General features: G+C 41.5%; 1 protein-coding gene across 2 annotated transcripts in view; it reads right to left on the bottom strand.

The window, feature by feature from the left end:
* CMIP (c-Maf inducing protein) overlaps positions 1-10,243 on the bottom strand; it is a 139,400-nt gene extending 129,157 nt beyond the window's left edge. For both annotated transcript variants that reach the window (XM_062586544.1, XM_062586545.1), the window contains exon 1: positions 9,315-10,243. In XM_062586544.1, the coding sequence (XP_062442528.1) occupies positions 9,315-9,611 (297 nt within the window). In that variant the 5' untranslated portion in view covers positions 9,612-10,243. The remainder of the gene's footprint in view (positions 1-9,314) is intronic.
* Positions 10,244-17,269: the final 7,026 nt, after the last annotated feature.

Below are 17,269 nucleotides of genomic sequence, written 5' to 3'. Positions count from 1 at the left end.
AAAATGAGATGTTTTTTGTTTATAAAATTCTTGCCTTATATTTGGCTTAACATCACCAAAAATCTGATCTACAAAAATGCAAATACAGTCATAGATCTGCATACTTCAAAAATACATATAACTGATTTATAAGAAAAGTAACATTATTTCTGATTGTCTCTTGCAAATTCAGTTTCTCTTTAGGCCTAAGAAAAATATACAAAATTATGTATTCTTAAAAAAATATATATAATCTCTAACTTAATCTCAGCTTTCTTCAGACATTTATTGCACCATGCTTGACATCTTTGTAAAAGAATCTGACAAAACCCAAATCCATTCCTATGTGATCTAAGATTTGCATTTAACATTTTTAAAAGGAGAATATATAGATAGATAGATATAGATATATTATTGACATTTTTTAAAGCACCAGAAATCCAAGAAGCAAAAGCCCTTTTCTGACAGTTTCAAGCATTCAAAATCCCCATCCCTAAAATTATGAAATTAGCTTAAGACGTCATGAGTCTGAAGTAGTGTTAGATACATCTTTTCATTTGTCTTTTTTTTTTTGAAGCCTTGGCTATTATTCTTCTCCTTAGCAATAGCAAAGGCAATTTCTCCTTTTAAATTTTTCAACTCAAATGAGAAAATCATGCTCTCTCTCAATTACAGGAACTAGAGCTTTAAAAAAATTGTAACATACTCTGAAAGAGCAAAAGCTCTTATCTCTGAAATAATTGATAATTCTGGGCAGAAAAAGGAAAGAGACACAAAGAGGGCCCATACAAGGCTTATCCCATCTTCAGCCTCCTGCTTTGCCACTGCCTCCCAAGTGAAAATGGCTACATATGCAAACATCAGGTTAAGACAGCAAAAGCAACAGCACCAGCAAAAGTATCATCTTGCTGCACTTTTCAGGACTGAGGAGTAGCTGCCCCTCTGGAAGATTCCCCACATGCAAGCCTCAGCTAGGACAGTACACCACAGCAGATTTTCTGCTAATTTCAGCATCAAAATCACATTCCCTCGACAAAGCAGTAAGAACAGAGTAAGTACAGATGTTTCTATCAAAGTAGGAGAGTAACATCAATCTGCAGTGAGTACCTTTTTTTTCTTAATAAGCCTCTATTTTCTGGGGAAGAGAAGGCAGAAGGGAGCTAGAGCAGACCCAGCAGAGCCATGGCAGCTGGCAGGACCTTTCCGGGAATCCTCAAGGAGACAGGCATGCACCTTGGTACAGCCTGACCCAGGGCCACTCAGGAAGGCAGACTGCATTTCACTGAATCACCGATATCGGCACAAGCTACAGCTCTTAGCTTGCCTCACTTTCGCCTAGCTGTACCTTGACTTTTTAAGCTGTGTTGGGCCATGAATTAAACAGAAAACTTGCTCTATTGGTAATTACATTTGCTGACCTACCACAATCCTTCTTGATAATTAAATGTTAATACACTGCAATAAATCATGCATACATGTTCTTAGCTTCACTAGGTATGAAATTCCAGAAGAGGCAGAGGGTTCAAGGGTCTCCCATATCTTGAAGATGTTAATTGCTACCCATGCCAGAGCTATCACCTGTGGTGAGTAGTCCTCATTCATAATTTCCTTGCCTACTAGTCCACAGTTTTCTTCATAGAAAGAAGTCATACCACAATCTAACTTTCCATCAGGACAATGATGTTCAAATGCTAGCATAAAACAGATGCAACAGAATCAGTACACAGGCTGTTGCTATCTAAGAGGGAAATTTTAAGCAAGCCCATCTCTCCTAAAAGATTCATTCATCCAAGCAAAAGCTACTCAACATCTAGAGATCTGCCAATGCAATAAAGAATTGAGGATCTATTTTGCATAGACCTGTATGAACAAGGTAGAGTCAGTCACCTTCACCAAGCAGTAACCAATCTGAAATCTGTACAGCGATCTTTTAATCGAACCTTTTCAGCTTTCTGAGCATTATATTCTGTCATACACAGGTAAACAAGGAATTGTAATACCCTTCCTCAGATAACAACACTGCTTTCAACAGAGCAAGACCAAGAATGTATGTGACTAAGCATAGCTCTAAATCATATTTCAGTCATTGCAACTTGACAGGTTTCTTGAGCTCATTTAGTAATAGGCATACATCTATCCTAGTAGATGCACTTAAATTCGGAACAGCAGAAGCTTTTCTGCTGAGTATCTCAAAAACAGGAAGAAGATTCAGTTATTTAAAATCATACAGAAAACTCAGATCTAAGTAGGGAAAAACTGCCTTTACCCTATTCTCTTACCCTGGACTCTGCAGCCTGTGGTCTACTGTATTATCTGCTTTTGTATTCCCCATCTTATTGGCCCTATCCCATCAGTCATGTGATGGCCGAGGAGGGAAAGTAAAGGAAATCACTGTAAATGCTAGAAGTCCAAGTACTAGTAATTACAATGTCCCACAAATCCTGAGCGAGAGCCCCTCCTCCAAAACCTGAAGAATATTTTTAAATTTTCATAATTTTAAGCCTATAAAGTGATGACCTTTTAATTTAGCATCTAGTTCTGAGTTTTTTGGGGTTTTTTTCCTGCAACTACAAGAGCTAAAACTTCAGCCAGCTTTGGCACGTTCAGTTATAACGTATACTTTTCAATTGTCCTTTCCTTTTCCTGGTATTGCCCTTGCATTCTAAAATACTGTGCAAAACAGGAAAATTTTATGCAGTGATTTAATCACACATTGTTTTTAGCAGCAATTCCAGCCTACCAAGTTGCCCTCTCCTTTCTTCAACAGTTTGGTGGACTATACAGTGAAACTGATCAGTTCCTTGATCCAGTTAAAAGAATGTATCGATCATCATCAAACATACAACTGTATATGGAATTAAACACTACGTATCTATAATCATCTACAGACACAGGACAAAACCAATGCAGCTAGCAAAGCTCAAAACACTAATAAACATGCCACAATCTACCCATGTTACCCACAATTTAATTAGTTCTAAAGATTCTAGAATGCTTGAACTATGTGAGGTAGATCTCTTCTTTCCTAAATCCTATGTGGGGAGATAAGTAAACACCTACTTAACTCAGTTATGCTTACTAACATAGAACATACAAGGAAATCAGAGATTCTGTGTTAAACCTTACTTATTTACAAACATCAAAAATGTAATCAAAATAATACACAGTAAACTAAATAATTCCAAAAATCATTCCTCCCCAGCATATTAACTTACCATCTCTTTCCTTCAAAACATCCCTCAACATACACAGTCCTGCCAGTGACTTTGGTGGGACCAAGACTTCAGCCTCTGCCTTTCCACTCTTCCTAACAATTCAAACTTAGGCCTGTAGATCAGAACATAACGCATTTTCCACTCTCACCTTAGCCTTTTACCTCTGAAAAACTAAACATTCTTTTTGTGATGGGAACACCCTTTCATAGAAGGGCCATACTCCATCCTACGTGATCTAGCAAACTCTTTCCATAATCTTCTAGTATATATATATATATATATATATATATATAAAAACAAAAAAAAAACAGAGAGAGGGAGAGAGAGGGAGAGAGAGGGAGAGAGAGGGAGAGAGAGGGAGAGAGAGGGAGAGAGAGGGAGAGAGAGGGAGAGAGAGGGAGAGAGAGGGAGAGAGAGGGAGAGAGAGGGAGAGAGAGGGAGAGAGAGGGAGAGAGAGGGAGAGAGAGGGAGAGAGAGGGAGAGAGAGGGAAGAAGCAGCTGATCTCACAGGTCCACAAAGACCCAGTCCTGCAAGGGATGCTGAGCTCCTTCAGTCTCTGCTCTGACAGGGAATCAGATTCCAATTGAGCACAAAAGGCAATTTACAAACTTCCTCAGGGGGACTATTACCACTATGCAGTGGCTAGCACCACATCTTTACTCCACAGCCAGAAAGAAAAATGAAGCAGAAGTATTTCTGAGTATCCTTTTTATTTACGGTCCTAAACACATAAAATTTACTGGCTGGGTGTTAACACTAATAGCCTTAAGAGCCCTCACTCTATCAATGAATATAGCTTCTGTTTGCATATTTTATATAAGCTCTGTGACATATAAACACATACCTTAACACTAATGACATAAAAAAACTGTGCTTTTTGACCACTTTAGGAACTATACACTCAATAGTATGTTTGATAGGCATTAAACAACTTTAAAGAATTACCATTCTATTTTTTTTCTTTTTAAACACATAGTTATGGATTAATACAGCAATAAAAACAAGTTTGTCACAACAGAATAATATCCCATTAAATCCCGAGTTTTCAGGAAAATATGGGTTTTGTTTGTACAGATGTATGCCATCCTTTAAAACTGAAATGGGAATCTAAATTTCAACAACATAAATAACAGGGAGTAAATTGGCCTCAATTTGCAAAGACATCTAAATTATCATGAGTTGTGTACAAATTACCACATTAAATGCTTTTTCTTATATGCTTGAAGAAAATATTCGATAGGTGGCAACAGGGTTACCCATATTACATGATGCTCAGAAAAGGCAAAAACACGTACACCCAAAATCTACATGTACTAATTTTATCGAATAAGAACAAGCAGTTTAAGTACAAAACAAAGAGAAAATATTATATTTAAATTGTAATATAGCATTCCATTTTTTACAGTGGATTGAAAAGAAATTCCACTAAATTGCTTGGTTATTTATGTGTTCACGTTTATTTGTGTGTGTTATGAAAGGGGCCAATCAAGCTAGTTTTAACTCACATTCGTAGAGTTCAATCAGAAGCATAGGACTAACAGTCAGCATTTGGTTTGCTGAACAGATTGTTTATTTTATTACTACTACTACTACTGGAAAAACATTATCATTTTATTTAGAATCTGGGTAATGGTATGGCATTCCTTTTCAGGAAAGCTTAAAAAAAAATCTCTTCATAAGACTGTTTTGAAACTTGTGAGTTCTGCATAATATTTCCCACTTGAGCTAACTGTTTTTCAAGGGAAATTTAATTTTAAAAAGCATGTTTCTTTAACTAATGGGAACCTGTGCTAAAGTAAACAAAGGTCTTGCTTGATAGGAATTTTTGGTCTATCTTTACAACAAGAAGGAAGGAAAAGAACATGTAATAGTACGCTGAAATACGTGCAGTAGCAGAATTGCTGGAATTTTTTAAAGTAATTAGAAAATGATTCCCTATTCTACTTGTTTTATTTAAAAGATACTGCCCTGCCTCATTTAATATTGTGTATGATTTTTTTTTCAAGGAAAAAAAATGCAGATCTCTTATCTACTCACATTCTTATTTTAGAAGTATTTCTCATTAGCTATTTTGTCAATAAAATATTGCCCCTGTACATTATTTTTGCATAGAAAAAGGTTTAAAAGACACTCAAAGCTTTTTAGGGCTATCATTAGGGCTATCAGCTTTGACCGTAGCATTACATTATATTAACCTTACCTGTAAAGGCAAAGCCAAGAAACACAAAAAGGACATAAAAAACCAGAAGTTTCCACCTCCTTGAGGGATATTAATGAGTAATTTCATGGTCTCAATTATGTCCTATCTTCCTAGATGGGAAATAGAGAGGTCATCCTGAGCTAGCAAAAATTAATTGCTTATTTATTCTTTTTCTGCTGCACATACATAGCGCAAGCCTTCCTTGTGATCTAGTACTTTAAAACCCACTGTCCTAAGCATCTACCTCCAACTGGTGCAATAAACAGAGTGAAAGAGAAAACAGTAGAGGCATGAATGGGACAAGGCAAAAGGATACTAACAGCACAGAATTTCAGGTATGACTGCCACATTTGAGCTATTTACACCTGAATTTTTGCATTTTTGCTGAAGACAACAACAGCTTCCTCATCACACAACTCACAAAAGGAGTATTAAAATGGATTTTATTCCCATCTCTGTTTTTACTATCAACTGCCCTTCAAGCTGTGCAAGGACAGATCCTACTAAAAAAAATTGACAAGGGCACTACATTTGGATTTGATAAGTGTTTATAAAATAAACATTATTCCTCCCATGGGGGAGAAAGTCAGGTTCATCCGTAAGTAAGCTGTTGTTTAGCAAAGTTTGTAAATACCAAAACTTCCTACTGGGAGTTTGGCGGGCAGGGGGGAAAAGAAGGTTATAAAACTGTATATGCTTATAACAAAAAAAACCTTTGCCAGCACCAGAATAAAAGCCTATACAAGATGCATGTGTACTGGTGAAACTGTAATAGTGAAATTGTACTATGTTTAAATAATTCATTCTTTGAGAGGTGAGAAAACTGAAGCAAACAATAAACATGTAAACCAGCTCAAGTCCGAACACCTAAAGTAAGGCATTCTCCACTGTAAGAGCTAATGTTTCCGTCTATTAGTTGAACATGAATACTAATTCAGAATATAATTAATAACATCTTTTTTTTATTATTCATACAGGTTTATTTTAATTGAAATAGTCACTTCTGAGAAGGTTAGGAAAGACATTGGTAGGGAAATTTATTTTTTTCTCCTTAAGTTTTGCTAAAATAAGATGGCCTAAACATTTCTTCCTTTACATTCTTGCACAGTGATTCTGCTAAGGAAAACTATCTTGTCAGAAACAAAATATATAGCTGCCTAATAAAACAACGGAAGTCATTATCTCTTACAAAAGAAGCTGTAGGTAGGGTCTCATTAATGATATTTATATGTGGGCACTGTGTCTATCAGTGGAAAAAAATACATATGGATAGTCCACACACAAACTAATGCTAATTCCTATTTTGCAGCCCAGGCATGACAAGAAAGAACTTGAGTAGAAAGACTAATTCGAGCATATGTATCAGATGTCCGTACAAAGGATAGCAAGTATCTAGAATCAACAAATAACTTATCCACAGTATTCACAGACTTAACTTCCCAGATGTAGATTTAGCTGTCATTACAACTTTTGCTTTCAAATGCAAACAAAGTGATGTCATTTTCCTGTTCAATTTTATTCATGTTGTACAGAATGCAGTAAAACTCGTCATGCCAGAGGATTTGCAAAGAGATGATGCGAAGATTAATTAGTGGTTGTTCATAAAGCACCCTGATCGTGGAAAGCACTATGTATAAAAATGACCTTGTTACCAGAGCTGCTGAATGTTCCCAATGCTCATACTTTCAATGGAAGGTATGGGTATTTTTCTACAGCTCTTGAAAACCAAGCTAGTTATATTTAAATATCAACCAAGGCTTTCAGGAATTTTTGTCGTTGCATCCATCTCCCAGTTATGGTTTGTTTGTTTGTTTTTTAACTACCATATATTCTGCTCAAATCACACCTTTACAGCTCCAAGAGAGAGTAAAAGCTAGGTATCTTACATCCGACGTCAAAAAGATAACAGCTTAACATATCCATACATTCAGGCAACAAGTGAACATGGATCTTATCCTTGTCCCCTAGTTACTCTCTGGAAATCGAAGACTGTACTTGAAATAATAAAGAATAGATATTTCTGAACAAGCCTATTTACTTGGTGAGATGGCGCTGGGAAAAAAATGGTAAGGTGCAAGCATAAAAAGCACTGCTCAAAAAAATGGAGTCTACACTGGTACACACAGTGCTTTAGTATCTTCTTGCCACTCATATACCCAAAATAATTAGGAATGAAAACACACTACATTTTAATTAAAGCACTACTATATAGGACTCCACTCAGAGAGTGTTTCTTTGGTGACAGCTTTGCCAGACAGCAGACTTTGAAGTCTCCTGTACAAATACAACTTCATGTCTAGTATTGCTACATCATAGAGATTAATGTCTGTAGCATAATCCTACTTCTCTCTAACAGTATCTTTTTCCTCCTTTCTGAAATAATCAGCTATGGCTACTGCCAGAAAAATGCCTCATCTCCGCTGATACCATCAGTGCAAAGAGGAAGTTGAGTATTTTAAAAGAATCAAGAACTACAAAAACTACTTGTGCTCATGTCTTTTCAGGTATTCTCCAGCAATATCTCATTGTCTAGTCCTCATCCCTTTTTACAGTCGTTCTTCCACAAAAATATTCCCTGGAAACATCCTCAAGAGTCCAGTGGAAATAGTAAGTGAAGTGAACTGTGGCTGTTTTGCAGATACTAAAGAAGAACTCCGTGAGAATAGGCAGCCAGCCTACCTGAAGGTTAAAGCAGCTCCCATCGAAAAATCTCCTTTGAATTGTCTGTAGCAGAGCGTGATGCAGAAAAGGCAGTCACACATATATGTGTCTCCATATCAAAGTGTAAAAAACAAACAAACAACAACAACAACAAAAACTCCAAGCACATTACAGCCTGGCTCAAACCCATTTAAATTCACCATTAATAGAAACCAAAAAACATAAAAGTCAATTTGCACTCTCATGTCATGAGCATCCTATAGGAAGGCTGTAATGCAACTATTCAGAAAAATGAGATATTTACATATAAATCAAAAAAAGAGCATAACCGAAGTTCTGTGTGGTTATAAATTGGTGTAAAACATGTTTTGTGAGCTGTGTTAATTGCTACCAGACTAAATCTGGGTGTAGTCACACCACAAACTATAAATGTTCCAGTAATGCTGCCCACTGAAATTTTAAGTTATATATGTAAATATAAATCACATTTTTAAAGATTGAATCTGCCTTTGTACATCTCTTGTACTGTTGATATTACTGTCTTTCATTTTTCCTTTAGGGTTTTCCTTCTAATGGAAAAAAATGCAAGAGAATCTCCATATTTTAAGATCACATTGTCAGGGTCTGGGCAGGATATGCGACTGCCGTATCAGGACCCAAAACAAGGCCTGAAATATAGCAGCGTAGCTGCCGTCCAAAACCCAAGCATTTGCTTTCGAATTAAAAGCATCTTCTACCTTTCTCATCTCCAACTTTGCCAATATGTCAGTGGACATTCACAGACTTCGGTTTCAGAAAGGAATTGCTCAAGCCTAATTCCATGTCAGCCTCATGTTGCCAGCAGGGAAAGGGAGGGAGGAGGAAAGCAATTAAAAAAATGGTTTACTCTTAAAAAAAAATCACTTGGATTATAGAGATGAAAAAAAAAAACACACACAGCGTTTCAGGATTCACCCAAACGCAGGCCCCCCCCCCCCCCCCCACACACACACCCGCACATCCCTCCACACACACACACACACCTCAGGGGGAGGGACACGCACGAGGAGCGCTCGCAAACGGCAGCCCGGCAGAAACGGACACAAAGAGCACGCATTTCCCTCAAAGTTACTATCACACGCACGGAGAGGCAGGCACGCACCCCGCTCAGCACGGCGGCCCCTCAGCGCCAACGGCCGCCGGCGGCCCCTCAGCGCCAACGGCCGCGCGCGGCCGAGCCCCGCGCTCCCGCCGCCGCGGAGCCCGGCCCGGTGCCTACCGTGGCCGAGGCGACGCTGTTATCCGCCAGGGTCAAGTGGTGCGGCTCCCACCGCCGCAGGAACTTGGAGGTGAGGATCTTGCTGAGAAATGTCCGGGGGTGCCGGATGACGCACACCTGGATGTCCCCCTCCTGCAGCAGCTTGTACCTCATGCCGTTGCAGTGGAGCAGCGCTCGCCGGCACGGAGCAGCACCCATTTTATTCCCCTCCGTCGCAGACATTTCACCCAGCAATGGCTTGCTCTCCTCTATCTGTCTGTGATCGCTGCCCCCACCAGAGCTGCCGTTAAAATCCATAGCAGCCTGCGAGTCTGTATCTTGCTTAATGCTAGCCGCCTCGAAGAGGAAGGTTTCTATAGGTAGGAGAGCTAGCTAGCTAGCTAGCTGTAAAAATAAAATCCAACCCCACACAGCAGATTAAAAAATACTGAAGGAGGAAAAAAAAACTGTCAAGGAAGATGGAGGAAGGGATTCAGCCACACAGAAAAAAAAAACGAAAAAAAAAAGGAAAAGAAAAAAAGGGAGGGGGGAAAGGGAAGCAATTAAAAAAAAATCCTTATTCAAACTTCAAAATCTGCCCTCCGGCGGGCGCCCCGCTCCGCTCTGCCCCGGCTCCTCCGGCGGCTCTCAGAGCGCCACATCCATGCTGCCGGGCGGCTGTCCGCGGAGCGGAGCGGAGGGTGGGCTGGCGGCGGGGGCAGCAGACAAAAGCCGGCGGCAGGGGCTCCTGGCGGCGGCGGCTGCGGGGCGTCCGGCCGCGGCTCCTTCCTTCCCCCCGGGGCGTGTGCGCGAGTGCGTGCGGCGGGCGCGCGTGTGCATGTATGTGGGTGCGTGTGTGTGCCGGTGTGTGCCTGCGTGGGGGTGCGCGCGCGTGGGGTGTGTGTGAGTGCGTGTGTGTGTGAGTGCGTGTGTGTGAGCGTGTGTCCGTGCGCGCTGCCGCGGGGGGGGGGGGAGGAGGAGGAGGAGGAGGAGGAGAAGGAGGGAGGGAGGGAGGGAGGGGTGCGCAGAGCGAGCGCTGCCGAGAGACTCTCGCCGCCGCGGCTCCGGCCTCGCCCCATTGGCTCCGGCGGCGTCACGTGCCGCCCTCCCTGACGTCAATGGCCGCGGAGCCGCCGAGGGCAGCGGCGGCGCGAGGTGCGCGGGAAGCGCCGCGGCGCGCGGCCGTTGGGCGGCTCGGCCCGCCCCTCCCCCCACGCGCCTCCTCACAGCGGCGGCGGTGCCGCGCCGCGGCCGCCGCCGCGCCGGGGAGGGAGCCGGAGGCTGAAGGGGCCGCGCAGGGCTGGGGGCAGCGCGGCCCCCGGCGCGCAGGAGGCCGGGGGGAGCCGCCCGGGAAGGGCGGAGGCGTGCGCGCACACCTGCGCGCCCGCCCGCCGCCTCCCTCAGCGCCGCGCGGGCCGGGCGCTCCCTCGGCAGAGGCGGTTTCCAGCTCGATGAATCTCCCTTTTCCCTGGCCCCCGCCCTGCCGGGGGCCGGGGCCGGAGGCGGCCGCCTCGCCCTCGCGGCCGAGGGGGGCGGGAAGCGCCGAGATGACAGCGCCTCGCAGGTCGAGTCCTGAGCATCCTCGCTGCGCGGTGGCTCCTGTGCAACCGCTGCGGAAAACAGCAGTGCAGCTCCCAACCTGCCAGTCGCTGTAGCTTCGCCGGCGACTCTCGGTGGTGTTTTCCCCTCCCTCCAGCTTTAGGAGAGGACGGGGAACTGAAACGCTGCCCTGAAGCACCTGCCGCAGGGACCTGCGTGAGGGTCCAGGATGAGCGGGCACCAGGGAGTGCTGCGATGAGCAGCGTGTTGAATGGCCTCCGGTAATCCAAGAGGCAGGACGATTAATTTTTTCTTTCTTTAAAAAAAGAACTCCCTTTAAACTGTTTAAGAGCTCTGTAATGCTGTGTGCAATATGGATGCCATACAAAGAGAAATTATTTATTCACTATTTTTCTCTCCCCCTGCCCTGCAGGTGAAGGTAGTAATGGAAATCAGATCTCATTTCCAAGTTCCTGATTTGAGCAAGCAGGTTGGGACCAAAAAATGACATTGTATAAAATGCATGTACGTGTTATTAAACTGTGGAACTCGTTGCACTGGCTATTGCTGAGGTCAAGAATTTAGAAAGGATTTACAGGGCTGTTTTACCTAATGCTAGCAAAACATTTGGAGAAAGTATAAAACTTTGTACTTCAAAATTTAAACCCATCTCTAATGTAGAGAGACTGGGAAAGAGATGGTACCCATGACAAGCAGATCATTGCCCAGGGTATACCTGCAGCTGAGTTCCTGGCAGCTTCTTTTAGTGCAATAGTTCTCAAATGAGAAATTCTAATGCCAAGAGAGGTGCCAGCAGTTACGAGTGGAGTCATGTGCCTGCCCAACAGAAAATGCTTTCATCTGATGTTCATGGTAGTATTTGGAGTCACACGAATTATCCGTTTGAGAGGTGAGCTGTCACTGGAAGGCTTAGAGAGTTTTTGCCACAAAACCTTTTGTACTGAGTGCTGCCAAAGAGAATGCATGACTGGATGGACCGCAATTCCTGTGAGCACGTCCATCACGTGTTACTTTATGAAGCTGTGGTGCTGAAATAAGCATGCATTTGACAGGAGAGTAGCTCTTTAAACTTTCAGGAAGGAAGATTTTAGTAACCTATCAATTGCTTATCAAATTCTACAGATACTTTTGCTGACATCAAAATTATTTATAAAAACCTAGGAAGTCTGCAGAGTAATCACAAGTGCCAGTTTATAGTATGATGCACAGAAATAAGCAATTTGGCTAAGGTTAGAAGAAATACACTCATTTAATGACAGAAGTGATGCAACCAACAGTAAGACAAAATTCTTTTGTATAAAGCTCTTTTCAAATTGTCACTATTTCATAGCACTGGTAATTACTTGCCTTCTGATCTTAAGCAAACTGACTGGTCATTATGCACTGGTCATTATTACAGGCAGTTCCCACAAAGCTTTGTGTATCATACAACTGCTAGGGATGAACGACAACCACACACATTTACACTGAAATAAAATCAGATCTACTCATACCTGTAAATAAGTCTGGATCTGCAATTAAAAAAAACCACTAAACTTTAAAAGGACACCTTTATTTTGATGTAAGACATTTATTGCAGGAACTGGCTGTTTCTGTGAGTTCTTAGGATGCCTAGTACAAGGGAGACCTGTTCTTGTTTGATCCGAGGCACTGTTCTGGTACAAGTAATAATAGTGACAATTGTAGTAGTATTCGTGTGCACATGACCTGTACGAACACTTCAGTAAGTGTGAACTGGTGAACTGCAACCAATGTAATTATTTTGGCGAAAGTCTGTGCAAAGTAGCCACCTGTTCAAACCACTGCTTTAAATCTACTGTAATTGCCATCTTTGACAGCTGTTTGCTAATGGGAGGACTGTATGTATGTGAAAAGTCTGGTGATTTCAAGTGAATTTCCTGGCAAATTAGCACAGATGTTTTCCAACATACAAAAAAGCAAAGCTGTATACAGTATAAAACCATCAACATACATGTGTTACCCAAAAGGATCCATACCTCCTCTGGAAAGAGTGTGGAAGTGTTGAAATCCAGTGAGGTATTACAAAAGCACAGAGCACACCAGGCAGTGCCACTGCTAGCAACCCTTGTCAAGGACAGAGGTCCAGATCCTCAGAGGTACTGAGGATTTGCAACTCTCACTGAATTTACTCTCTCAGGGCTGCAGGTGTTCTCTCTGAAGTAAATTCAGCACATAATGATATGATCAAGGTAAGAAATTTCACATTGCCTGCCAGAATGGGGCAACCAAAAACCCTGTCTAGACAAGTGGAATTGAAACACGCTGTTTGCTGCACAACATGCTGAAATGCATTTTGCCATCCAAGGTGCAGCAAATGGTTGGTATGTAACCCAAGCTGAACGTATTAAAATTAGTACCCCTTCTCATATCCTGTGTAAATTACACCAAGAGAAGGTGGATGAATTGCTTTTCTGGCTTTCTGTTCTTTCCAAACTTCCTCTTCTGGCTCCATCTAGCCCTGTAGACACTTCAGGTATACATACTTGGCTATATTTCAAGGTGATGCTTGGGGGAATCTAATTTTTAAGAGCAAACACAATCAGAATTTTATCTTAAAGGAGGGGCATACTTCATTCATATAATAAACACTGAGCAAATAATTCATAATAAATAGCACATAAATGAAAATTTACACCTTTAGCTACTCACAATGTATTTATAGGAATGCTATCAATTTTGAATAATTCAGAAATTTATGAGTTTGTGAACTATTTCATTTCTGTGCTGAACAGTCCTGATAATTATCATACTTAAACATTTGCCAGATGCTTAGAATAGGGGAAAAAAAGACTTTGAAAAAGAAAATTGAGTGGTTTATTTATTATTGTTGTTATTATATACCAAATGGAAGCTCTACCTAAGTCGAGGCTCATCGGTACAGATCAAATTTGGAAAGGGAGAGGGAGAAAGAAAGAGACTTCTATTCTGCAGAAATATCAGTGTAATCAGACCAAAACAAGAGTTTTGGACTAACAGGGAAGCTGGTGGAGGTGAAGACATTTCCTCCTGATGGGAGGTCAGTGGTGGAAAGAGACCTCAGATGTGCCTGCCAGTCCAGGGTCCCATTCGGAAACTTTGCCCTCTCATTTACAGTTCTTTCTATCTTGCTCTTTTTTTCTTATTCACTCCTGTTTTCTTCTAAATGAGCGATGAATAAATAGAAGCATCACTTACTGAAAGAGACTGTAGACTGGAAAAATTGGGATATCCCCACCATGCAGTTTTAGCTAGAGAACTGGCAATAGGTCAGCGATAGAGAAGTAGATTCAGACTTCTTTTTTCCTCCTCCTCAAAGTGAGTTAGGCTATGATCTGTATTAGAAGGAAGAATATTCATCTGCTGAAATTAATGGGTACTTCGCAATGCCCATCCCACAGGTTGCGTAGGAGAGGGGGCTTGGAAAATCCTTGAGAAAGCATGTGAGATGCCAGAACCTACACAGGAGAGAAGCGTTGCCTAAAGGCACCTTGCATGAGAGTAAATCCATGCAGTGGCATCATATGACACTCCAAACGAGTGGGGGAGAAGGAGCAGCTGTGGCAAGGATGAGGCACGAATATTGAAACGCCACAGCTACAGGGGAGACATCTCTCTCCTCAAAGGAGATTAGCCCAAGCTGGGCTTGTTTTACGCTTTCGGGGGGGGGGGGGGGGGATAAAATAAGCCCTTACTCCACCTTCGAATTACTCCTAATTTATTTACAGAATGTTACAATACTAACATGTTCTGGTAAACTCTTTCCCCAATCTGATCAAAGAGGGAGAAAAGAAATCTGCTTTTATTGTCTCCACTGAAAATTTCTCTCAGAGGCTGTAAGGGCCTACCATATTAGTGCTTTCTGTTAAAAAACAGAAAAAAATTGCTATTGTCTGGCCAACATGTCTCTGAGAGATGTCTGTACAGAACTATGAAATATATTATTTTTTCCCAAGCAGAGAAGTGAGCACCAGGAATTCCCGACTTGGATTCACTATCCGTTCACATTCTTATACAGAGATATTTTGTGCCTCTGATATTTGAATCCTTGCTGCATATTAGAGATAATGGAGCTTTCTTCCCTTCTTCACAGAGGTGCTGTGCGCATTACGGGATTCGTTAGTCAATGCTTGTAAATTGCCACTGTTGACTCAGAGCAAATTCCTGCTATCAGACTCACTAGTCAGCTCATTTTCATAACAATGCTGCATTGTTAAAAATACTTTAACACTATTGTTTGCTGAAAATAGGGAATACAAAACATACAAAACATAAAAGAGATGCTGCATCAATAATGCTAAAAGGCCTGCAATTGTTCATTGCATTGTGTCAGGAGGATACATACAACTTTGGGAAACCAAATTGTTTCCCGAAGGGATGGACATTTTAAACCTAATCTTAAAAAAAAAAACAAAAACAAAAAACATAAGGAGCAGTTTCATAGACACTTTATGGGAAGGAAGAGCTTGATTAAGGCACCATTTGACCACAGACACTTAAGTTAAGATTGCATTTACCAGCATCTCTTCCTTTTCCCCAAATTTCTCATCACCTCACTATCTGAGCCTAACATATTTTATTTTGGAGGAAATCTTCACAGGTAGAATAGTGAAGATGGAAATCAGACTTGGATGTGAATTTGTAAATCGCAGTCTCTGACATTCAGATTTCTGCTGTTATCAGTACTACTCAGCCACTATGTTCCTGTTTTCCCATCCGATACACGTTACTTTAAGGGACTAAATGCACTCCACACAGACTCTGGTGACAAAGGTATTTTTGATTCCTTACTGGCATAATGCATACTTGTAAGGATGCAGAAACCATACTTCTTTTTTCCAGCCGTCATCATCAGATGTTCTGATACAGGGATATGTAGGATGAAGCTGATGGTATCAATTGCTAGAAGGAGCCTGCCATCTGCTGATCTGAATAGCTCTCCCTTCTGACTTTTACCTGATCTGATACTAGTACATTTTGTGAGGATGAAGCACTATACAAAGTAGGAAAAGTATATCTGAATACAGGGAGTATTAACAGACTTGCTGGGTGAAGGAATTTATTTAAGCAGAAAGAGGAAGTTTGAAGTCTGTAATCTCAAGTCTAAGTCTGAATTAGACAGACAGAAACACAGAGGCATCTGAAATAAACAGACAAGTGGATTGGAAGGAAGGAAGCAGAAGATGCAAAGTGAGGGTGAAAAGCCTGAAAAGTCTTCTCTGCTTTGCTGTACCCTATTAGTGTGGCTAAAATCCCAGCTGTCTTCCCCAAGCATTCACTCTTAATGACAGCAGCATGAGCGGTAAACTGCTTCCTCACCAGTCTCCACCAATATGCCCAGGTGTGGAAAAAGCCCTGGAAAAAAGCTTCCACAAACCTTGTCAGGCTCCCATCCCCCTTCCCTTTAGTGCTTGCTTCCATCAAGCTGCATGTGAGAAGCTTTCATTTGGCTGCACTTAGTGAAAAGTCACTATTTCTGTTAAACTGTTTGCATTATTGTTACCTCATCTTTCCACCCTTCAGCTAATACTTGCTGTTTCAAGAGTAGGCTACATCCTACCAGTCATTCTCAGTAATAAGTGCTCTTCAGTCCAGGAAGCACTATTGGGACTCAACGCTCATAAAACATCTCCGTAACACAAATAAGAATTGAAAGACAAAGGGAAAGGGGAAATAACGCAGAGCTGTAAACTTGTCATAGCAAGGTGAAGTTTTTCCAAAACAGAGGAGAACCAACTAAGAAAGGAAAAGGTAGTCCAAGAATTAGGGAAGTATATTTTCACTCACTGAAACAACACAGCAGGGAAGTGAAATTAGAAGTGGATGAAATGCTGAAGGACTTGCATTATTTTTGAAAAGATCAGGAAAAAAATACACAGATTAGGAAAGAACATCAAGACTGTCAGCAGGATTAGTATCCACAAATTCACTGGTGAGGAATTGTCATGGAGCAAGAAAAAGAAGATAAAATGACATCCTTAATTCTTATTTTTGAACTCCCATGTTACGATAACTTCAATAAAGTATGTTACTCAAAAGGCAGATGAAACTCTCCCACCTGTCCTCAGTCATTTTCCAACATAAACTTAATATGAGCAGTGCTAAAAAGTGAAGTATAAACTCCCACCCAATGGCAGGGCACAACATCTAGTGCTCGTCGTTTGTTTGTGCCAAGAACCTAATGCCTAAATGTAAGATAGTCCCTGGCCTAAGAAGTCTAAGGAAACAAATATAAAGGAAGCACCAGTTTAGCATACTGTCATCTCTCATGGTTTTTATGTTCCCAGACACAACTAAAGAAATTGGTTATTTGAGTATGCTTTGGTAATCATACACCCTAGTAGATTAACAGTTTCCACCTGTCCCTCAGCTGAGCATGGCTAATTTCTTGGAAGTGTAACACCCTGGGAGGCCCTGCA

This window comes from Rhea pennata, chromosome 13, assembly GCF_028389875.1.
Source record: "Rhea pennata isolate bPtePen1 chromosome 13, bPtePen1.pri, whole genome shotgun sequence".
In the NCBI taxonomy this organism is placed as follows: domain Eukaryota; kingdom Metazoa; phylum Chordata; class Aves; order Rheiformes; family Rheidae; genus Rhea; species Rhea pennata.
The sequence above is the reverse complement of the archived record's forward strand: the minus strand, read 5'-3'. Positions and strand labels throughout refer to the sequence as shown.